General features: G+C 36.9%; 1 protein-coding gene across 1 annotated transcript in view; it reads left to right on the plus strand.

The window, feature by feature from the left end:
* The first annotated feature begins 3,683 nt into the window (after positions 1 to 3,683).
* Positions 3,684 to 25,806, plus strand: part of mpped2a (metallophosphoesterase domain containing 2a) — an 80,837-nt gene continuing 58,714 nt past the window's right edge. The window contains exons 1-2 of the mRNA XM_067445219.1: positions 3,684 to 3,824; positions 6,264 to 6,524. Coding sequence (XP_067301320.1) covers positions 6,397 to 6,524 — 128 coding nt within the window. The 5' untranslated portion in view covers positions 3,684 to 3,824; positions 6,264 to 6,396. The remainder of the gene's footprint in view (positions 3,825 to 6,263; positions 6,525 to 25,806) is intronic.

Here is a 25,806-nt window from a genome sequence, read left to right on the forward strand (position 1 = left end):
GATCACTACAAAAAAAATCACCTTGGTTTTATTAAAAAAAGTATTTTGAACTAATTAGTGTTTGACCAAATAGACTTAACATGCACCCTAAAGTAATTTCAACTAAATTTTCCAGAACTCAAATTTGAGTAGCAGAAACATATTTCAGCTGATTAAGCCCCAATAAAATTACATGTAAAAATAAGTCAAGTGAATACACTTATATGACATGCTATTTCACTATATGCAATAAGCAGTATACAGTAGACACAATAAACTACAATACTGTTATAATCAATTGCTCACCGAGCAAAACAATTCATGATACACTGCTGCCATCAGCCTAACGTCAGGCTCCACTCGTCACTCGGTAACCCCCAAAACTCTGACGTGACAAAAACATTTCTAAATCCCAGCTTAACAGACCATGAAACAATAATAACAAGCCTTCTACTTGATTTATCTGGCTTAAAAACACATGAAAATAAATAAAATCAACAATTTATCTTCCAATTAAATCCCATGCAAAGGATTCTGGGAACTAGATATCTCCTTACCCCCAGTAAGTAGATTGTACACAATAAAATTAAGTTGTGATAAAATGAACATTTAAATATAATATTGATCAAGCAGCAAACATCTTCAAAACAACAACGGTCACACCTGATCAACACGGTTATAAAATTACCCTGAAATATGAAATATGAGGAAAAACTGCTAGATTTACGTTGCATTTAATATTAAAGAGTTCATTGCATTCAGTCAAATTGAGCAAGTAAATGTAACTGAAAAAGTATGTTAAAAAATGCACGTTTACAAAGCCTTGTCTAGATTATTCAGAATAAGAAGTGCAATATATAATTATACAAAATATGTTTTTGCTACAAATCCAAATTAAGTGAGCTACTCAAATTGCCCAAGTAAAGTAACAAATATTTATTTGTAAAAAAAATTTACATTTACAGCCTCAATGAATCCTTTTTATCAGTGTACAAATCATTATGAATAACAATTTTCAAAAGATTGTATTAATTAGAAAATGAATGCTGAGATTTACTAAATCAAATGTCAGATAAAATGGACCATGAGCTGATTATTATGATATTTTGATGGTTTCTTTCATTAAAACTCTTTAAAAATGAAAATTGAAGAATCCACTGTCATGTATGCAGATATACAACCAATACACACACTCATTACAAGTTAAAAAGCACAGCTGCAAATAAATAAAATAATTCATGAATGCTTCTTTACCACTGTCTAGACTTTTTATGAGAAATTCTGCAGTTTTTCTTTCGAGCTCTACACTCTCTCACACACCCACACACACACTAGTTGAATTACAAGTTGTTGTTTTTTTTACTATATATTGCTATATATTGTTCTTATTCTGACACTCACAAGTCCAACAAACTGCACATAATGTCATAATGTATGTCCTATAATGGCGTGTTTTAAAATAGAGTCACCATTAAATCTATTCTTATATATATATATATATATATATATATATATATATATATATATATATATATATATATATATATATATATATATATATATAGCTGCAATTATAAATGATTTACCCATGCATCTTTTTTAATTCATGTGTCCTCATAAACTTTAAAGGGGGGGTGAAACACTCAGTTTCAGTCAGTGTCATGTCAATCTTGAGTACCTATAGAGTAGCATTGCATCTTCGAAAAGTCTTTATTTTTTTAATAATTATATAAGAAAGATGCGCTGTTCCGAGTCTTTCCGAAAAAAGCCGAGCGGGTGGGGGCGTGTCGTGTGAGCGGAGCTAAATAATGACGTGTGCAGCAGCGCGCTGTGTGTTGAGTCGAGTGCATCCCTAACAGCGGGAAAAAAACTTTATTCAAAATAAAAATATGGCTTTTAATCAGATACAGCCATACATCTATGATCCGGAATCAGACCCAGAGGCTGCAGTTGAACAGGAGCAGCAGCAAAAACGACTAGAGCAGGACGTCTCTATGTGGTAAGTTACAAGTTATACACTAACTATATAATATGCTTAGCGGCTTGTGTTATTTACATATTTATACTTGAATTATATCGTCATATTTTTGTCTTTGAAGGTGTACATGTGGGAAGTGCAGTTGTGCACGTGTGTTTGTGTGTTTACGCGTGGTTTGTGTAGACAGTAAGCGGACTAAAAAAAACACAGACATTTGAAGCAGTCTCTCTCACCCTTCTAACGTTGGGACTGCTCCATCCTTCAGCATTAGGCGATTGGGAAAAGCCGGCCTCGAGCTGGGCCTTGTTTATGAAACAGTCGGCACCGAAATGCAGCGAACAGATATAAACATTCGCGCAACTCAGTTGCTGATCCGGAAAAGCAAATTACATCCACTGTTGCTGGGTTTTGGAGAATCTGTGCAGGACTGTCTTGGTCTGGCAACCAAAAACGCACTTTTTTGGTGACATTGTTATGTGCTATGTGTAATTGTCACCTGTCCAGCATCCTACAAGCCAGCGCTTTGATGGGCGTAGGCTGTTGCTTTCGCTCTCTCCCTCGCTCTCTCTCACGCGCTTCCGGTAGAATTGTCCGTAAGGCCCATACAAGGAAATTCCGCCCGCATGATCTCAAAAAACTTGCCGAAACTTATGACTAACCGGAAGTAGTATTTTTGACAAAGAAATACTCCCATCAAACGTCCACCTTAACTTTTGAAACTTTGTCTATGTTTAGTATGGGATTCCAAGTCTTTAACAGTGTAAAAAGATCAGTATGCATGAAACAGCATTTCACCCCCCCTTTAATCAAAATAACTTGCAGCGACATCTCTTCTCTGATGAAACATTTACTGACATGAGGGCAGGGCCTGTCACTCACATGAGATCGACCAATAGCAAACCACAACTATCCAATTAATTACCCATGAACAAAATCAAGTCCCGTGCTACATTTCTTCTTGTTTGAGAAGCGATTTCACTTACGTCACAATATAGGAAGAAAAGGCTATTGCAATTTTTATTTCACTCTGGATCAGGAACAATTGTATTCAATGAAAAGAGGGTTCACACGATGTGATCATGAACGCAGTAGCATTTAAATATGTAAATAACTATTTTTCTTACAACTATTTTTCTTACATTATTTTTTAACATAAAATGACAGAAGTGACCTGAGCAGTGTGGAAATGTGGCAGTTTAATTGATCAAAAAAGTAGCCTATTTCACCTGACTTCATCCTACAAAATAAATGAAAGCAAGACCTTTTTCAGTCAGTCATAGCCTGAAAACTTTGCAAACAAACATCACTTGATTTTGACAGTAACAAAGAGCCTGACCCACTGCTCTTACACAGTTAAAAGCAAATCAGTGTCTCTTCTTTAATTAGCACTTCCTCAAGGTACTTTAGGTCCTGTCAGGTTTGATTATAAAACAGAGCTATAAAATGTAACCCTCAAAACAAAGGACACTGCAGAAAGACGCGAAAATAAGCAGCAGAAGAGGGTCTCTCCTCTCCACGTGTGAAAGCGTATCATGGCAGACTCTTCTGAGGGAGGGGAGGAGTAACCACACACACACACACACATACACTCTCTCCGCCATGCTAGTACGGAGGCTATGCTCTCGTCGCTGCTCTCTGACCCCAGTGGCAATCCTTTCTTCCTCCACTGCGGTCTAGACTCACTCCCCCTCTCCGCCAGTCAGAGCGAGGCTCGCCGCCTGCCAGCGCTGCTTTCCCCGCGTGTCGCCGCCAGCTCGCCGGAGGGTCTCCCAGGGTCGAGGGTCCTGCCCCTGCCCGGCTCCGAGTGCCACCTCTTCGGCTACCGACATCTGCATTCCCCGGCGTGCATGGAGCAACATCTTTAGAGGTGGGCGAGAGAGAACGAGACGCTTTCAACATCTTCTTGTGTGTTATGCAGCTTGGAAATGTACGCTTAGACAGGGAGCGAGAAAAAAAGAAGACACAAAAGGGTTAGAGGTGGCTTGTCATTGAGCGGCGGTGTCAGCGCGGCCACTCACCCGGGGAACGATCACCCTCCGCGGCGAGTGTGTTGCAGGCGCATTTACACACGAGTTTGCGTGTTTTTACTCGAAATGTCGGTGATATTGTAGTCGGGGTGATGTAGGTTCAACTTGATCTCTTTTGCTCTCTCTCTAAAGAGTGTAGCCTGCACTTGAGAGACATGATTTCCAACCTTTATTTTGCTCGTTCCCTATGCATTGTTCAGCCGGAAGCAGTGGAGTTGAGCGCTAATAAATATCTCGCGCGTATGTAAACGTTATATTAGACGCAACGGCAGGTTTTTACGCAGCTAAGCTAGTGGTTGCTAGCTAGCTGAGGTGAGGAAAGATATATATATAACGTATAATTTTTTTTTGCAGAAACAGGATGAATATAGTTTTATGCAAAATTGAACATTTTCACACACTAAAAAACTTTTTATTTTCTTTACATTAAACAAATTAGTATATTACCTGTAGAATTCTTTGTAAATTATTAAAAATGCTTGACGTAAATAACTTAATTTCATATGTACGTGAGAGGAAAATACTGTATTCCATATTATTTTTTTTAAACTGTAGTTTACAGCATAACGTATGATGTACATGATAGTACTGTTATGAACTTAAGTTAATTCTAATTATTTTGTCATGTCATTAGTACAGTACTGTAGATTTAAGTACAGTAAACATAATTAACTACAATCTTTTACAGTTTAATGAAAAAAATTAATATGTAGACTGCAAAACAGGTAATGCATAATAATAATATATAAGTTGGTAACGCTACAAAAATATTGAACAGATGAAAGGAAAACAAGACTCATAGTCATAAATTATAAAAGATGCATACATAATTCATAAAAAAAGAGATTGACAGAATACTACTAACTAATTCTTGCATGCCAAAACCTACAGAACATAATTCGGCAACAATAACAACAATTCAGAATTAATTAGCATCACATATATTAACAGTCGAAGGCCTTCAGTCCTTTAAATATATCATTTAAATATGTAGTAGAATAATTTGAATGAGATTTTTGCACTCGCCTGGCAGGTACAGTAGATAACATGGTGAAACCAGCGTCACTTTTAGGATGTGCGATAATGTGTAGCCTCATTATATGATGTCTTGTAAGGTGTCAGCTAATCTTGTGCAGTAAACCAGTATTTAACTAGAAACTCAAAAACATTTTCTGTGGCAGGTGTTGCTGAGCAAATTCAGTGATTATTACTGCATTCATTTATACAGTCAAATAATGAATCGCTGTCATTGGTTTCCTATACATATATATATATATGTATATATATATATATATATATATATATATATATATATATATATATATATATATATATATATATATAATATATACACACACACACACACTCAAACTGACAGCAATGTACTAGTTTTTTTTCTTTCTTCATTTAAAAAAAGTAAACATGTATGAAGTAGTTCAGGGGTTGGTTATAGTTAACTGGCCCTACAGATGGCGAGAGAGCTGGGGATGTTTCTGTTTCTCAGCATTTTCTGTTATGTTTTGGTTTCAACACTTTTGCTCAATTTGACTGATTTGTTTTGGATCATACATACTGTTATATTAATCTGTCATTAGACATGTTTAAGTTTTGGTCAAGTTTATAACTGCGTGCATGTTGAGTTTGGATGAGTTTAACATTATGAGTGATCGTTCATTTTTAATTTGTCTGTTTTTCTTAATAAAAGTGACATTGTTACAGCATAACGTTTTTTCAGATGTTTGAAGTGGAAATATTATGGAAACTATCATTAGAAAATACATTATTATAAAAACATGTATTGTAATAATATAAATATAATAATTGTAAATTAGATGTTTACCTAAAAACGAATATTTTTAAGCAGATGTGTTCTAGAAAATATAATTGATATCCACTGTTTTGAAATATTTTATTGGATAACATAAATGTGTGTTGTGTTTTATCTAAATTAACTGGTTTTGTTCAAGTCAAAAATATGACCTGAAAACACCAACTAAAGTAATTTTTCATGTAGAAAAGTCTGTTTAATGTAACAAATTATAACATTTGTGCTATTATAACATTTTTTATGAGACATAATCCACATGTAAAGAATATAAAACACTTAAATAATAAGATTTTTCTCTAAGCAAATCTTGTACATAATTTGAATTTTCCACAATCAAAATGTAGTTATTTCCATGTTTTATATATATATATATTTTCTGTATTGCTCATACAGTCATGCAATTAATTTCATAATCATAACATAATCTTTTCCTGTCGTTCTTTCTTTACAGATAGTATCTTGTCCTCCTCCTCGGCACTATCAAGGGTTCTTTTCCGTGTTTAAGTGGTGGTTCTGAAGGATGCTGACTGTGTGGGTCGCTCCAGGGTCCTGGTGAAGTGTCTCATGTGTCACGTGGAGAAAGAATGGCCCACGGAATGCCGTCACAAGGCAAAGTGACCATCTCGGTGGACGAGTACAGCTCCAACCCCACGCAGGCCTTCACCCACTACAACATTAACCAGAGCCGCTTTCAACCTCCACACGTGCATATGTGAGTAACAAGGGACAATGGCACAGAAATGCTGTTTTATACATATATATATATATATATATATACATATACATATACATTCTCTTTATGAAAAATGCACAAATTCATACAATATGTTTTTCGTAATCTATCAGGCTCTCAGAATCACACTAGCCTTATATGTCTTACATGGAGTTTGGTCCTGAATAAGCAAACTTTGTAATAGGTTTGGACTGCATCAGACATAAGATATCTTTAATAGCATAATGCTCTACATGGGTAAGACAGAAATAGATAGTTACTATTATGATTTTCAGGCTCTTGGTTTTAATATCGACGTCAGCTGTGGTAGAGTAATGCATATTTCAGGTGAAACGTACACCGAATGCTTTGTCAAATACATTTTCATGCGCTGGATTATGTGCAATTTAAAACCGGATTGTTCACTCCACGTGTAGTGGTTTGTGGTTTGGAGGAAAAAGTCTTTAGAGCAGACATGCTGCTCGAGCATTATTCGTCTTCATGGTGGCATCTCGGTTTTGGCTAAACTCTTCTAGACTATTAAATATGGTGTTATTTACAATACTTATTGTCTGTGTGATGGGACAATAATTTTGCACGATCCATTCAGTTAAAAGTATAAGCCTAGCCGTTTAAATACAGCAAGTGTTTTTGAGCTGTAACATGATGAAGATTAAAAAGGTTACATCATTATTTAAAGCCATTGGTGTTTGCATCACCCGTAGTTTAATGTCGCCAATGCAGGCTGTGATTCCTCTCTAGTAGCAGTCCTCTCCTCCACTGCTTTCTCCTTAATCACCTTCTTGCTTATAGAGCAGTGTGTTCTGGGAAAGCAAAGGCTTGTTTAGATTGGGGAGATAATGATCGTGTTTACCAGAGGCTTGCGTTGCTGAACATAAACACACACAACTGCACATTCGCTTGAAGAAACAGGGGGCGATTAGAAAAGGCCTTTTTCATCATGTTTTCGGTTTCTAGTCAACATGCTTTACTTTAAAGAGTTACTTTAACCGGCCCTGGTCATAACTGTCAGCATGAAATTTTCTAAATGCCTGTTTTAGAACTCTCTCGTTGTGAACAATTTAATTATGTTTCTTTTTTTTCTTTTTTGGACCTTTTAATGTATAATCAAAATGATAATAACTGGATCTTCAGGCAAAAATGTCAGACTTCTCTCTGGTTACGTATGCCATAATTCTTTAAGGATTTAGTCCAGTCTAGTCTTATCTACTCTTTCCCCGCTATTGATGAAAATTTCTGTCTTTCCATGTTTTCACTGTTATACTGTAGAGGGCGTTATGACACCTTCTGAAAGAGTACAGAATCTCCTGATCAAAACACAGGCGAAGAAGTTGCAGAAACAAGCAATATCATACACTGTATTTTTTTTTTATCAAAAATTTTTAGTTGGCCAAATTGAATTTCTGTGAATTAAACTGCATCTATTCAGAGAAATTCAATTTGGCAAACTGAACATTTTTGATGTGATCATTCGCTAGAAAATTTTCAAATGGAGACCTGATTTTATTTTTACAGTATATGTAATCATATGCATATGTAATATAACGTGGTCATCAACATTAAACGGCATATAAATCAAAACTGCCAAATGTTAATGAATGAAATGTTGACCCAGGATGAGGTTTAGGACTGTGAAGAACTGTGAGGACTTTTATGAAACGTAAAGAGTTGATGAAAAAAAGAAAACATTTTTTTTTTTTTGGTTTCAAAGCAGAGGCTTTGTTCTTTCTTTTAATATTTTGCTAATATTAATATTTTTAATGTTTTTTTATATATATATATATAAAAAAATATTCTGGGATCCATGAAAATTTTGTGAAATGATCAAAAACGCTAGGCAACTTTTTTCAAAAATGCTTGTGGGAATGAGTTAAAGCCACAAAATATGTCATTTTGCTTATTCAAAACAAAAGCGTAGCTTGATGATGCCTTGATTTTGCGGAGCTTATATTATGCCGCAAACAAGCGATTCTGCTTCTTCCGCTCGAGTATGTTGGGTAACGCAGTGCTATTTTATCATATTAGATACACTATGTTAGTGTGTAAAATGTTGTGTGATAATGCTACTCTGTACGTTCGATCAGCGGCTGCTATGAGACACTTGTTGTAAACTGCAGTGAGTTAGATTAATATTAGGCATGGTAAAAGATGGTACTTACGGTAAATCACGAAAATGAGATTGAAGCAATAAGACTAACTGTTGAGCTATGTAACAATGATTCGTTTTTTGTTGATGAATGTATTCAAACAGTTGCTCACCTGTCTAAAACGCATAATACGGTAAAGCGTCTCTGGTGCTTCCATGGTTTCTATAAAATAAAACTGGAAACCGAGGGTAACACTGTGTCCTGGTTAAAATAGCTGATTTCTCTGGATTTAAACATTCTTGGAAACATTTAGGATAATGTAAGTACACAAGTCAACAAAAAAAATATAACATTGTTCTAGTGGTTTTTGGATGTTTTAGTCCAAAAATATTTTTTTATTGTGCCTTTAATATAAATGGTAGTAAACCCGAATAACATTTTTAGAATTTTTTTCCTTCGAACAATGGCATTTTACTTCTGTAACTTTACAAATTTCTTAGTAAAAGAATGTTCAATGTATGACAGGATTTGGCTTTGTCCATTGGGAGTTTTTTTTTTTGTGGCAATTCCATACCAGAGTTTGCCCTAAATTTTAGAAGATAAAAAAGCTAGTTGGTTGAACCGTAAGCAGCCTGGCTGGCATCATCTTAATAGGAAAGTCGCTTCAGAGAAAGATAACAAAGTTATCTTTTTATTTTTTTTCTGTGAAATAATAAGCATAGATGAATCATACCAAAAACATGTTTTAAGAAATAGGCTCAGTTTTCATTTAATGACTTCATTCATGCAGCCCTTGTGTGGGTGGTTTAGCAGGGAATTTTGTGACGTTACACATTAGACGGTGTGTGTTCAGATGATCGTGGCTGTGACCCAGTTCTGTACACGGCCCCTGCGCATCGACAGCAATTACCCTCGTTAAGGCTCGCCAATGTGACCTCAGGACTTCGGAAGAGACGTTTTTCCTCTGTGCAGCATTCCAGCCGAAATCTAGTACGTTCGTCAGTGTTGCTTCCCTCCTCGTCCTTCTATGCGCTTTGTTTCCTCTCTTGCACGTGGAGCAAATTCATAGCAGCAGAAAGCATATGCCCTGGCGCTAATCATGTCACATCCACTAGTGCTTGTGTGATTTTGGGTGACTTAATTGAAGGGGGAAAAAAATGAAATGAGCTAAGCACATATTTCAACCATGTCTGAAGCTGACATGATTGGTTTCTGTGTTGATTTATTAATTTTTTCACTTATTTTTTTTAAAAGGCAGCAAAACTCCAATTCCTTTAATCCACATATTTCTTGTGTTTGATAGTTAATCTTGAATTGCTTATCAAACTAATGTTACATTTTGTTGATTAGGTCTGCACGACTCACAAAAATCATAATTGTTGATTGATCCCTATTGCGACGTATTAATTACAATGCTCACAATTTGTGTTGAATATTGTTTTAAAAATCTGTATGCCGTTGTTTAAAGTGACTGAATGAATGTTGAGTAAGAAGAAGACTGTTCTTGCTTTTCTATAGCATTAAGCCTCAAATGTCAAATAAACATTGGTTTGGTTTCTTTAAATAATAAATAAATTAAAAAGTTAAATTGTGCATGGTATGATAATGTTATACTAAAACAATGGGGAGAGACCTGTAGAAAACATCTTGCGCAATTTTTACATAATTGTAGCATCTCTCTCTTAATTTTTAGATTAATTGTGCATCTCTAGTGTATGTTCAGCATTGAAAATGTAAAATACTAATTTAGGATTTGAGGTTATTTCTTGCTTTTATTTGCGAGTTGCATTGTGATTGGTCTTCTTTCTTGTGTTTATTTGTTTCTTGCATCTATTTAACCATGTAGCACTGAAAAGCTCACATTGCGTCATGTGTTTTGCAGCATTTGCGCAGAACCAAATATTACATCCGAAACGTACCCAAAGCCTTGGCTATTCTTAAGCACTGCTGTTTCCATTTGGTAATGTAAATACGGTTATATTTTTTGTCTTTTTCTTCCCTTTGTTCTTTTTTTTATTAGTTCCCTCTCTTTCTTGTTCTCTTCCTATCTTCTTTGTGATTGAAATCGGTTGTTCACCTGCTCCTGCTCATTACCCCTCCTCCCCACATCCACCTTCCACCTGAAATTGGTTGTTGCTTTTTTTCTGTTTAACCTGATCTAACAGAAATAACTGGGCACAAGCCGGCAGCTCCTGTGCCTTTATTTCCTCAGCCCTCTTTAATAGCAGTGTAATTGATCTTTGGCTCCGTTGCCCTGCTCTTTAATGCGCACATGTTCTGGCCTGAACGGATGCCAGCCTAAAAATACTTGGCTGTTCAATACAGAGTAGATTGATAATGACATAACAAAGAGAGCATGTGAAAATACAATAGCCCTGGTTTCGATAGATTCATCAATGGAAAAAAAGAAAAGTCTACAACGTTGTGATTCACGAGCAAATGACTTGTGCGCTGATTCTTTTAATAAATCGTTCAAACCACCAAGAGTTACTCTTTGAGATTATTCTCTCAGACTGTTTGGCATGAATTGCTTGCTAAACTACAAATTATGATTACCTAAAATGATGTCTGTCTCCATGCAAATTTACTGTGCTTAAGGTTTGTGAATGAGATCACTAGTATTATTACTAACTTGACTGTTTATATGACAATATGTATTTAAAGATAAACAATTGCAATTGTTTTTTCTAATTCTATTTTAATTATTCTGTTGGAAATATAAATGATGTGCTCTGCGCTTTATACTTTGTTTTAAGTCAGCAAGACTAAATGATCCCTCTCTTTTCTCCTCTCTCTTTTTTCATTGTGCCGCCAATCGGCTTCCCTTAGCCTCGTTAATTCGTCAACCTTTGAATAATTAAAATGTTCATAAAAGTGTGAAGCGTTTAAGAATTTCACCTCGACGTTCATTTCATCCCAGCCACAGGGAAGAAGAGGGGATTCATATCACGCAGCACGCTCTCCTAGCCCACAAATGGAGAATTTTGTATCCGCTTTGAATTCTGTGTTGTTTGAATTACGTCATTTATTTTCCCTGTTGTTGGATGGGGAATAAAAGAATATTGTTGCTTTTATGATGTCTGTTTCTCTTCTCATTTGAGAAAATTGTAGCATTTTTCTTGTTGATGAAAGACATGTAGGCAAGTTCTCTTTTTTTCGCTCTTCTAAAAGAGGAACTGGTGACTAGGCGTTTGGATGCATCGACATGCAAGCAGTTTTTACCCTACCTGTCTTTATAGATTTATGTTAGGGATGTTTGCATTCTCTTTCTGAAGTACGAGTGACAGACGACAGGAATAGAGTGCAGTGTGAGCTCCTGTGCGCATCCGCGTGCGGGGCGTGTAATGGAAGAGCATGGGATTGAAAATATGGGGACTAGCGGGGCTTTGTGTGGACTGTAATTGCAGTAAGCACTCTGGCAGACCTCCGTAATGCAGATGTCCCGCAGAATTAAATCAGAGCTCTCTCTCGTTCTGTCGGTTTCTCTGGAAAGGCCTGAACTCAGGGGGATCTGTTTTAGCTTGTGTGTGTGTGTGTGGGAGGGTCACACAGGACTTCTCGAAGCCCTTGAAATGAGAGAACCCTTGATTAAACTCACAGCTTCTGTCCGCTGAGGCAGCCACTGCACAAGGTCATGGGGGTCAAGTGACAATTGACATTGGGCAGGTCTGGGACCTGTACTTTGAAGTTTTTTTTTTCTTTTTTTCTTTCTTTTTCAGCATAGGCGACAGTTCACTTCCCTTTCAGACAAACAGCATTGGGGCTGGTACAGAGACACAGAAAGAGGTGAAGATCCTGGTCCCGTTTACTTTTGCTAAATCGCTGGCCTGAAATATCCCACTCCTGTCGCAGATAAACAGCGCTTGACTTACTAGTTCTGAGTAGATGATTCGTTAAGATTAGACAGGCCTCATACTCTGCTTTAGATGTCACGGTGGACTGCATCGTATGCTTGGTAACTTTTCCATCAATTGGTTTCTATAAGACTGAAGGTATTTGTTTTAGAACTTTCAGCTCTAAAGTGTAGATCTTTAAGGGATAGTCAATCTTTAAAATGAAAATGATCCCATGATTTACTCACCATCAAGTCATTCTAGGTGTATATGACATTCTTCTTTCAGACGAATACAATCAGCCTTCTGTATTCAACTTACGAAAAAAGCGTAACTGGTGCAACGATAACATTACAACATAGCGCAAGCATTTTGACCTGCGAAGAGGCATTACCAATATGAAAGGCAGAAGCTAGATATTTTACTTTGTAAAGTTTTAAATATGGATGTTTTTTTTCTTACACAAACGCATCGATTCCCCCCCCCCCCCCCCCCCCCCGAATGTTTTTTTTTATTCGTCTGGAAAAAAAAACAATGTCATATACACCTAGGATGACTTGAGGGTGAGTAATTTATAGGATAATCTTAATTTTTTTGGGGTGGTGAACTATCCCTTTAATATCTAATCAGATATATATGACTTAAAATACTTTCTGTCAGGTCTATTAAGTCAAGAACAAATAAAAATGATTTAGGAATTTTGAATAAATTGCAATTCAAGTTGATAATTCTGAATGAATGTTTTGGCGGTATGGCTCTGTTCAGCAGCAGCATTAGGGAACGCTTGCACAGTTTAGGGCTGTGAGAGCTGAACTATTCCCCCTATGAACAGAGCAGCTACGATGGCAAAGTAAAATGCCACGTTATACACGACATGGAGGAGCTGGGGAGGTGGTGGGCAGCAAAGAGCTAGCAACAGCAGTTTAGGAGCGAACTGAATCTGTTTGAAGATGCGCGCTGTTATATCATGGCCATTAGCAGCGATGGGAGTGCAAAAGTTTATAGTTCAAAAAAATTTTTTTAATCCTTGTCTGTTGTGAATCTGATGCATTTTTTGACAAAGGGCTGGTGATGATATCAGACAGAAAAATAAGAAATCTTCTTGTCTTCATCAGGTAGAGGTTTGAATTTAATTGTATGCATTTTAGACTTATTAATTGTACAGTTACCATTGAACACCTGTTGGTAATAGAGGTGCATAGGAAAATATATATAAAAAAATCCCTTTAACTTTTGATAGATTTTAGACTTAAAATGCAGCAGAACTGAACAAGAACATAACCTGTGGAAATACACAGTGGTGTCTGAAAGGGCTGCAAACTGTCATCTTATTGAAATGTCTGTTCATGAAGTGTTTCCTCATTTATCCTCATCCTCCATCCTGTTTTTCCAGCTTTTCTCTCTCTCTCTCTCTCTCTCTCTCTCTCTCTCTCTCTCTCTCTCTCTCTCTCTCTCTCTCTCTCTCTCTCTCTCTCTCTCTCTTTCTCTCTTTCTCTCTTTCTCTCTTTCTCTCTCTCTCTCTCTCTCTCTCTCTCTCTCTCTCTCTCTCTCTCTCTCTTTCTCATTTTTGTGCTCTGTGTTACTCTGAAGTTTATTGAATTAGCGCCGACAGCTGAGAAGCACAAGATAAGATAGAAACGCTGTGTCTCTGTTTGAAATGGATTGCATTGCTATGTATGAGTGAAGGTGGTGGACTGCAAGTACGGTTTGATGTTTCTTCCCCAATAGCAGTACAAGCCGAGCCGCGCGAGCGGAAAAGTCAGTAAATATTTGGCTCCTCTTGATGATTATCATTATAATTTTTATTCTTTGGCCCTGGTTCACGGAGCTTCCTGTCCTGCTTGTATTACACACACACACACACACACACACACACACACACACACACACACACACACACACACACACACACACACACACACACACGTGGCCCTGAGTGAGGCAGATAAGCCTAAAAAGTCCATTTCCTGCCACAGATCAGTGCAGTGGCGGTGCTATCCGCATCAAAGGCTTGACTGCAGGGCACTCTTTTCACAGCCCTGTGCCCCACATCTACAAAACACGGCCCTCTGAAATATTCATACTGTACACAGAGGGTTCAATCTCTCTCTCTCTCTCTCTCTCTCTCTCTCTCTTCCGGTTGCGCGTGTGTGTGTGGAGGAGTGGCAGCGGGAGGTGTGTGAGTGTCTGAGTGAGTGCTGACGGGGTTTTTCCTCTTTGTAAGTTTCCCTTTACATTTCTTACTTGTGGAGCGATTAACAAAGGTGTATAATTTTTGTGTGTAGAGTGTCGGTGAAATGGGGATTGATTCTGATGGGTTTTCATCTTTAACTGCCCGGCATGGATGTAAATGCATGCCGGATGAATCAATCACAGTCGAAGATGTTTTAAATGCTATCGGTGGTGAAATAGGTGCTCGTAATATCTTGTCGGCATCTAGGATGAATAAGGCCTTAGTGGTTTTTCTTAAAGAGGAGCCGATGGTTGATATTTTGGTTGAGCGTGGCTTGTCTGTAAGGGATGTTTTTTTGCCAGTTTTACCGCTATCTAACTTGGCAAAAAAAGTTGTGTTGTCTAACGTACCTCCGTTTATTCCTAACGATTCATTGGAGCGCTTGCTTGGTCGTTATGGTAAACTGGTGGGCCCGATAAAAATGATCCGTCTTGGCCTAAAAAACCCAGATTTGAAACATGTTATGTCGTTTAGGCGTCAAACACATATGGTGTTGAACGCAGATTGTCAGTCCTTGAATGTTTCAGCGAAGATGACTTTGCAAGGCAAGGATTACACAATATTTATTAGTACAGAGTCGATGAAGTGTTTCAATTGTGGCAGATATGGACATATAAAGCAGGCTTGTCCATTGACTATTGAGTCTGAAAGTGTAGTTGAGAATGAAGGTGAACTTGTTAATGTACAGCAAGTAGTAAATCCAGCATTAGAAAACCATTGTCTGAGTGAAAGCAGCAATAGGGAAAATGATGAGCAAACTGAAATGGTGACTCTGTCTGATGATAGAGAACAACACATTGAACTTGAATCAGTCAGCACGAGCACTGTGAGTGCAAATGAAAAGCCTGTGGAGACAGATGCTCTTTTGATTGCTGAAGTAAAAGTTTGCAACAATGCAGCAGTAGTTATTGCTGGAGAAAATGAATCAAATGATTCTGGTGAACAGTTCAAGCCTGCAGGCGAGATACAAATGTTGGTTGACAATTTGTCACAAAATAGTATAGACCCACTGTTAGAACAATGTGAATCTCAGTTGATTGATTATGATTCAGATAGTGCTGCATCAGATGAAGTAGATGAGACTGAATTGAATTCTCAAGGAAATTCTGAAGGGAAGACATCCAGTTTTAAAGTGAAATCTTTTTATTCTGTTCAACAGATTAATACATTTCTTGATGCCACATTTAATCAGCGAAGACCCAAAGTAGAGGCCTATTTTCCTGATTTACAACTTTTTGTTGAGTCTGTTTCTATGGCTATGAGAAAAGCTACACTTGAAGAACTTGACCAGCCTAAGCGTTATAGACTTAAGAAATATATGAGTGCTGTTAAAAAAAGATTGAAAACTTGTCATAAGAAATAATAATAATTTATGATTCTACATGCATTTATTTTTTGGGTTTTTTTGTGCCCCATTTTTATTTATCAGATGACTTTTTTGAACATCGGAACCTTTAATATTAATGGTTGCCGGGGCACAGCAAAGAGAGCTGCCTTATTTGATTATTTAGTCTTAAAAAAGGCAGATATAATCTTGCTTCAAGAAACCCATTCGGATTTACAAAATCAGGCACACTGGTTTGGAGATTGGAAGGGCAATGCATTTTTGAGCCATGGAACGAGTTTAAGTGCAGGTGTTGCCATGTTATTTTCGTCACGTATTGGTAACCAACCAGTGATGCTAGAGATTTTGCCTGGTAGAATTTTGCGTGTAGATATTACTCTTGGTGAAATTGATTTTACTTTTTTTAATGTTTATGCACCAAGTGTTGGTCAGGAGCGTGTACTTTTTTTTGGAAAACTTTCTGATGCTATATTACAGTGTCCTCAAGATAATGTTGTTGTTATGGGGGGTGATTTTAATTGTACAACAAATCCAGATTTGGATAGGAATCACAATGAACCCCACCCATTATCTGCTGGGATTTTTAAAAATTTGATTAATTGCCATGATTTTGTTGATGTATGGAGAGAGGCATTTCCTGGAATCAGACAATATACTTGGTTAAAAAAAAATTCAAATAACTTGTCTGGAGCAAGACTGGACCGTTTTTATGTTAGAAAAAGGCATAGAGATAGGTTCTTTAATAGTTGTATTTCTCCTTCTTTTTTGTCTGATCACCATTATTTTTCAATGTCTGTCTCTGTTGTTTCTTCTAAAATCTATAAAACACATTGGCATTTCAATAATAGACTTTTACAAGATCACAACTTTCTTCAATCTTTTAATCTTTTCTGGGCATCTTGGAGAGAAGAGAGAAATAGATTTCAATCTCTAAGTCAATGGTGGGATATTGGAAAGGTCCATGTAAAGCTCTTTTGCCAACAATATACTGCGCAAAGTATTGGAAGCCTGAAAGAAAAAATGAAGACTCTTGAAAGAAATATCCTTGAGAAAAGCATCAGTCTTCAGGATGACTCGACTTCTTTTGATCACATCACAGAGAATAAGCTTCTTCTGAAAAACCTGTTGGAGGAAAGAGGAAAATTTGCTTTTTTAAGAACTAGATTTTCCCAATTAAATGAAATGGATGCTTCAACTACATTTTTTTTTGGGCTGGAAAAAAAAAAGCCAAGGGAGCAGAAACAATTTCATCAATTGAAACTTCCAAATGGTCGAGTGACAACTGATCAACGGGAGATTCAGTCTTGTGCTATTTCTTTTTATGAGGACTTGTATTCTTCTGACCAGTGTGATGTTTCAACAACAGACCAATTTCTAAAGGATTTGCCGAACATCTCGGAGAATGAGCAGACAAAGCTTGACAATCCTTTAACGTTCTCTGAGGTTTCACAGGCTGTTCAGGAGTTGAGCCTCGGGAAGTCACCTGGGTTAGATGGACTCTCAGTGGAATTCTACAAAGTCTTTTGGGATCTAATCGGCCAAGACTTGTATGATGTCCTTTTAGGATGCATTACTGAAGGGACTCTGCCTTTGAGTTGTCGGAGGGCATTATTAACATTGATTCCTAAAAAAGGAGACCTTGGGTGCCTTAAAAATTGGAGACCAGTCTCACTTTTATGTGTTGATTTTAAAATCTTTTCGAAAACATTGACTAATAGACTCAAACAGCACATGGCAACCATAATCCATGTAGATCAAACGTTTTGCATACCAAAGCGGACAATATTTGATAATTTATTTTTGGTGAGAGACATCATTTCAATTGCAAAACGGCATAAGTTGGACATTGGGCTACTGTCTTTGGACCAAGAAAAGGCTTTTGACAGAGTGGACCATCACTACATGTTTAGGACTCTGGAAGCTTTTGGATTTGGTCCATACTTTGTATCATGTATTAAGCTGCTGTACAGTGATATTTATAGTATGCTTAAGATTAATGGGTCTTTGACTAGATCTTTTTCAGTTACTAGAGGCATAAGGCAAGGCTGTCCGCTATCAGGTCTCCTTTATGCGATGTCTATAGAACCTCTTTTAATTAAGTTGAGGAAACAGTTATGTGGTTTCTCTCTTCCTGTTTCTCCTGAAATAGTTCCCATAAAACTTATTGCATATGCAGATGATGTAACGATAGTTATAAAAAATTCTGAGGATGTCAACGCACTAATTTCTTGTTTAAATAATTTTCAGAAAGCATCATCTGCTTGCATTAATTGGGAAAAATGTACGTCTTTATTGCTGGGTGACTGGCAAATTTTTGAACCTCCTAAATTGCCAAACCAGTGTAGGTGGGGCAAGGATGGATTCAAAATGCTTGGGGTTTATTTTGGGAATGATCAATATGAAAAGAAGAACTGGGAGGGATTAGTTGACTGTGTAAATGGTAGACTTCAGAGGTGGAGATGGTTAATTTCACAACTTTCTTTTAGAGGAAGATGTTTAGTTATAAATAACTTAACCGCCTCAATGCTGTGGCACAAGTTTACTGTCTTAGATCCTCCCAAAGATTTGCTTAAAGATGTTCAAAAAATATTGGTTAACTTTTTCTGGAATGGCTGTCATTGGCTTCCCCAGGGGGTCCTCTACCTTCCAGTGGCAGAGGGAGGTCAAGGGCTGATACATCTGGAGTCAAAGATCTTGTCAATGAGGATGCAAACATTGCAGAAATTATTGTACAGCTCAAATGATATACCCTGGGTGGTGTATGGGAAGTCTATTCTTAAAGATATTGGGGGAATAGGGATTGATAAACAATTATTTCTGATGCAGAGATCAATTGTTAAAAAATCTTCTGACTTGTCTTTTAAGTTTTATACATCAGTACTTAAATCATGGGATTTGTTTGAAATATCAAGAACAGTTGATGAGCATTATGGTGTGGAAGAACCTCTTTTTTTTAATCCTCTTATTGAGCTTGCATCAAATGTATCGCATTCCTTGATTAATAGATTTGTAAATGCTGGTGTTACTAAAATTATTGATTTGATCGACATAAATAGAGGCCAATGGAAAACTATACAGTCACTTGGTGATCAGGTTGGCTTGAATTCTGTTCGAATTCTAGAAGGTTTTGTTAGGGGTCTTAAATCCTCTTTTCCTTTATCTATTGAAAATTTTGTAAACGATGTTCTAAAAAATGGTGTTATACTACTGAATTTTCCTCCACTAAAGGTGGTTCCTAAAGATTGTCAAACTGATGAAAGTGCTGGTTGTACTTCCTTATTGAAGGGTTATGGAGAACTGGTTTTTGATTGTATAGGGAAAAAAATATTATATCACATATGTGTCAAAACTTTACACTTGGATCAGTTGAAAGGAAGAATTGATACTAAATGGAGATCCCAACTTTCTGTATCTGAAGATATTTTTCCATCGTGGAGACTTTTGTATAAGCCTCCTATTTCTAAGAGGTGTGGGGATCTTCAGTGGAGATTGATCCATTGTATATTAGCCACAAATAAGTTTGTCGCAAGGGTGAATGAAAATGTTGCATCAAATTGTCCATTTTGTGATGCCTTGGATACTGTTTTTCATATGTTTTGTGATTGTCCTAGACTTTATCCTATTTTTGTACTGTTGAGAAAAATTATAACAAAATTAGGATTTCTGTATACTGATAGTTTATTTATATTGGGCTGTTGTTATAAGAGATCCTTAAAAGAACAATGTGTACTTGCTAATTTTGTAATAGGACAAGCTAAATTAGCAATCCTGAAATCTCATCAGGAAAAAAATCTAGGAAGAGATATTTGTATGGTGGCTTTATTTAAATCTTTAGTGGAAGCACGAGTGGTCATAGAGTACACATATTACAAGCACATTGATAATGTTCTTTTTTTTCAATGGAGATGGGGTGTTAAGGAAGCACTGGTTACAGTGAGTGAGTTTGGAAGGTTGGTTTTTAATTGGTAATGTGATTTATTCATTGAGTTTTTTTTTTTTTTTTTTGCCCTTGGTATGTAAGAATACAATTTAATATATTTATTTGATGGTAATGTTAATGGGATTTTAATTAGGTGTTAAAATCTTTTTAAATAATGTAAAATAAAGGTTTTGTAAAAAGTCAAAAAAGTCTCTCTCTCTCTCTCTCTCTCTCTCTCTCTCTCTCTCTCTCTCTCAGCAAATTCCTACATTAAAGAAGGAATCTTTCCATGGCGGGAGTGAAATGCGAAATATTTCCTTGTAGTCTGTGCAGAGCGCTGATTTATCCTTCTATGAAGAAATTGCATGTCGTCTTTTAATGGCTGTAAAAAAAATGTTTTTGTAGATTTGGCCGTCTGTCTGTCTGTCTGTCTGTCTGTCTGTCTGTCTATCTATCCATCCATCTATATCTATCAGGGATGTAACAATACAGTTAGTCCACGGTTCAAAACATACATTGGTTTTAACCACGGTTTTCAGTTCAGTTCGGTTTTGGAACAGAAAGGAACAGAAAGAGGTTAAGGAGAAAATGTTTTTATGGCAAATAAATATATATAAAGATTTACAGTGGCAGTTCAGAGATGTACATCAGCATTTAAAGAGGTACCGTCAGGGCTGGGAAGATGAATCTGTATTTTGAACTGGGTCATCAATGTAGTAGAAATGTGAAATTATTTTTTAATTTGGTGCCTTCTAGACTGAGAAAAGACTGAAAATGTATTTTTGTCTCATGGGGATGAAAGACTACAATTCCCAGAATGCTTCGCTGCCCTGTGAGGCCATTCCCAAAGCCACTGCTACTGGATTACTGTGACTGAGTTGGAGAAGACACTACAATTAAAAACTGAACGTGTCTGTTCAATATAATGAGTGAGTCACCGCGCGAGTGTCACAGCACTGAGCACTGACTGCAGGATCAGATAAATGAGCTAATGAGAGCTGAGGTAATCGCGACTACACTCGCGGCATACATTCACAACGCGAGTTCAGTCTGGTGCATTTCATCATGCCTTTGCAAGCTTAACTTTCATAGAAATTCATTTGAGAAGTTAAAAGACTTACATTGCTCACCATAGCTCCGTTTAAATGAGTGCCTGCAGCTGCGAGCTGAGCTCTGAGTGTGATCTCCATCCCCCCATGATCTCCATCCCCCATTCAAAACATGCGGAAATGGCTCCCTCTGCTGGCTGTAGTCTTTAGCCTTTGGCCAAACATTCCTCCTATGATGCAAATATCGTCAATTTCCATCATAGGAGGAATTTTTATGAGGAGATGAGGGGGGAAGCACAATCATTAGAGCAGTAAGACTACTTAGTCCAGTTATCGTGTGTTTGACAGGCTTTTAGTGTGCACACTCAGCGCATGTAAAACAGTGCATAAGCACGCAAATTAAATGTTTATACGGGAAGGTTTTTAAAACGCATGTGTAATAACGTTCAGAAATATGGGAAGGAAGGAGGCGGGAATCGGCGAACATTTAACAACTTTATTCAAAAAAATAAACAAAACGAAAGTAACGTGGCAGCCCCTCACGGACGACTGCACGCACAAACATAATAAAACAAACAAAACTCAATGTAAAGTCCAGGCCTGGTCCTCTCTCGTCCTTCACTGGTGTCGCTCTTCCTTATATGCCTCCGAGCTCCCTCATGAGAGGACTCGAGACCGGTGTGGCTCATAGTCACAGGCACACTCAAACAGAGCCGAAATAAACTAAGAGAAATATGTCAAACTGAGAGAAATGGAAATCATGAATTAAATGCAAAAACACAATTCACAAGCACTTATTGAACCGTGAATGCCGTCCTGAACGGTTCAATATTATATTTGTGGCATCCCTACTATCTATCATCTGTCTATCTGTCCATCCATTATACTTGTGATGTACAGAGTGTACAAACCCTATTTGATAGTGGCCATATTAGCCAATTTATTTAAAAGCAGACAAAACAAAGTTATAATAGTGGCTATTATAATATTGCACTTTATAATATTTATTAGTTATTGATGTTTATATCAGTCAAAACATCTGTGAATTATTTTCCTTTTTTAATTATGTATTAATATATACATGCATGTTTCCTGTTTTCAGATATTTTTAGTGAATTTTGAATAAAAAATGCTAGCATTTTTGTTTAAATTTGCCTAATATATAGCGCATGTATGCATATAAATCTACTATAATATGTCTTAATATTTTAAAACAGGCAATGCATTTATCCATTCATTGAGATATTTTGGATCAGACTGATGCTGGTCTCAATTCGATGCCACAGTACCACCTCATTTGCCTAGATGTATTGATCTACAATTAATTGTTTGTAAGACTTAATTTTTTTATTTTATTTTATTTAATAATGATCTCATTTACATTAGGAAAGAGTAATATTAGCACAATGAATGTTTTAGTCTAACATAGTAAACCGTATAATGGGCATCTGATGTTAATTAGCAGGCAGAGCACTCCCTTTAAACCCTTAGACCAGAGGTCAGGCTCTAAATTAACCGCCTATTGACCAGACAATCATTATGTCATAATGAGTGTGGGGTGGGGTAGGGGGGTCTACCGTAATTGTTCCTTCCTCTCATTGGACAGCAGGTGTCTCTGTGCTGTAAAGCACCTCAGCTAATAGTTCCTGTTCATTTGTTACAAGAAGTGGATGGGATTAAAATGTAAACCTGGTTATATGAATGTAGATGGAAATAATAGTATTTAGAAATAATCTGTGATGCATGCAACCAGTGAGTATCCACACACTAAGAAAGTTAAACAACATGCACACTTTCTGCCAATCTCATGTTAATATTGAGTACCTATAGAGTAGTATTAAATCCTTCGTATCTCAGAAGAGTCTTTAGTTTTTTCAGATTTATAAAAGACAGATATGCTGTACAGATTCTTTCTGAAAACAGCCAAACACGTGGAGGCGTGCTGTGGGCGGGGCTAAAGAGTCTCTCTCACACACACACACACACACACACACACACACACACACACACACACACACACACACACACACACACACACACAGACATTTGATGTAGTTTCACTCACCACCTGTGGTTTCGAGTCTTGACCGGGAACAAACAAACACACTTGCAGAACTCCAGTGCTGCTCCGGAAAAACATCATACATCCAAACTCGTTTTTTGAAGTTTTGCCCATATTTAGCATGAGAATTAAACTCTTTCACAGTGTAAATAATTCAGAATGCATGAAGTAAAATTTGATCCCCATCTTTAATATAAACTATTATGTGGAGCAGGATACTGGACCAATGAGATCATGAGGGCTACCCAGCACAACATACAGATATTGAAATAAAATGCCCAAAAAAAACAAAACAAAAAATTATTTTGGATTATTGACAGGTACATTTACACGACAATGATGTACTAAAAACCGAAGTTTATTTATTCGATTTTTTTGCATACAGAAGACAGCATTGTCAAAACAATCCTGTTCTCACGGATCCGTGAAAAATAAAAATGCGGTATTTTGCTGCCAGGCCAGTAGTTGGCGATGTCACGTTGTAAAGAAACACTATGCTCCTGTAGACTGAACCATAGATATCCATAACAAAGGCTAGATGTCTCGTGCCAATCTCGTTGGCCAATGGAGGTCGCCGTCCGCATCTTCCGGCCATCTTGTCACAGGCAGCTCGCTCACTCGTAACAGTGTGTTTTAATGGTGCATGTACTTTTAAATAACCATAACTTGCTCAAATTTAAACCGATTTTCAAACTGTTTTGTTTGTTATAAACGTCAGAGATGTAGTTATGACACTACATACTTATGAACAATTATAACCATGGACTTCAATATGAAAGTAACATTGAACAGAACAGATAGGTGCAATGAATATACACACACACACACACACACACACACACACACACAAGGTATTTATGTTAAATCAATATATAGGCTACTAAAACTGTGCAAAAATATTATATATATATACACACACATTTTATATATATATACATATACAGCTCTGATTTTTTTTCAGAGCTAGCTATAGCTTATATATAAGCTATATATATATACACTTTATAATAAGCATATCACTATTATAATAAAATAATTTTATTTTAACTTCAAAAACGCAATTTACTAGGATTTTTCCCCCCTACATTTCACTGTGCCTACTTCAGAGATCACTTTTCCCACCTAATGTTGCCTACCATTAAATGCCTTACCTCTTTAGAAAGATGAGACCCTGTAGTTTCTTAGGAAACAAGCAGAATAATTGTGTGAAGTAGTGGCACAGAGTTATAGCGGCTAGAATATTGTTTTTTTACACAAGCTGCCCGATTAAGTTGTTTATCGAAACGAAAAGCTGCAATTTCAACGTGTTAAAGCATCCAGATTTGTAGCCATGTTAATAACGTTTGTAAGAAACCAAACCATTTGTACATTCGTCAAGATTTCAGCGAGATAAGTATTTATGTTCGTACAGATCACTCATCTTACATCAGGTTCCACAGAGCCCGACAGAAAGCTTGCCTGTGACAAGATGGCCGCCGGTGATGACAATGGTGACTCCGCTGTAAGACATCTAGCCTTTATTATGGATATCTATGGACTGAACGCGTTACACGTTTTCAGAAGTTTGCGTTTTCAGGCCCCTAAAATGGCGTCGTTGTGTAAGTGAACGGCCAATACACATAAAATATTTTCTGTTTTTAGCTGAAAATGATGTTGTGTAAACAGCTCTGAGTTTTACATCACAGAATTACCTTTTTTTTAATATCTTTTATCACTTGTCACAATATTACATCAAATGAGTACTGAGGGCACGATGTTAACTGTGCTATAGACTGAAAAAAGTCTAAATAGAGACCAGCTACTTGTTCCCTACCTCAGTCATGACCTGAAAAACAATTGTGGCTGCTATTTGCAAATTTTAGTTTATTTTTTGATAGAAAAGTCGAAGGAAGGAAGAGAGATCCACAAATAGCACGCTCATGTTCACCCTCTGAAATAGCTGAACTGTGGCTGTGTTGGAAGCTTTGATACAGTTCAGTCGTTTGTTGTTCCTGAAGGTTAAAGAATCAAGTGAGCGCTGTCAAATTGAGTATCTTTGAACAGAAATCAAAACGCTTTCCTTTGCAATATGACCAGGGCCGGCGTTTGCTATAGGCGAGCTAGGCGGTTGCCTAGGGCGACAATTGTGTTAGGGGCGCGAGCGCGCTCTAGTGCCGCCCATACTTCCCATTAAGCATAGAATCGGAACAAGCGAAATACAACATAATGTTCATGAAACATGATCATCATAGGGCGCCCCCTCAGCCACACGTTTAATTACTTATCAACCTGATTATTAGATTTAATTGATGGTGATTATTGATTATTAGTTCAGGCGTTAGGTCAGGCAAGTGCTCATCTTGCGCGTTCTTCAAAAGTGAGGCGTCTAAACCCGCGGGATGCACAGGGATGGAAAAAGAGAAAAAGAGAAAGGAAGAAAATCGAAAGAAAGCCCAGTACAGAGGTTAGTCTTCTTATCTCAGCCAATAAGTTGTCAAACAAAATAAAATTACTTAGTATCAATCTTATCAACTAATATTTATTTTATAAATATTATTAATATTGTCACTAAGCTATCACTTGCTAGTTTTCTACATAATTACTATACGTATTGCAAACATAACTTCACTGACAATAATCTACAATAACCTAAATGGATGTCATTAAATATCAAAAGTCCAGTTCGTTATGAATATGGATAACGTACGGTATGCATGTTATTTATGAAAAGTACAAACACTCTCTACGTGGGCG

Source organism: Pseudorasbora parva, chromosome 1 (assembly GCF_024679245.1).
Source record: "Pseudorasbora parva isolate DD20220531a chromosome 1, ASM2467924v1, whole genome shotgun sequence".
Lineage (NCBI taxonomy): Eukaryota > Metazoa > Chordata > Actinopteri > Cypriniformes > Gobionidae > Pseudorasbora > Pseudorasbora parva.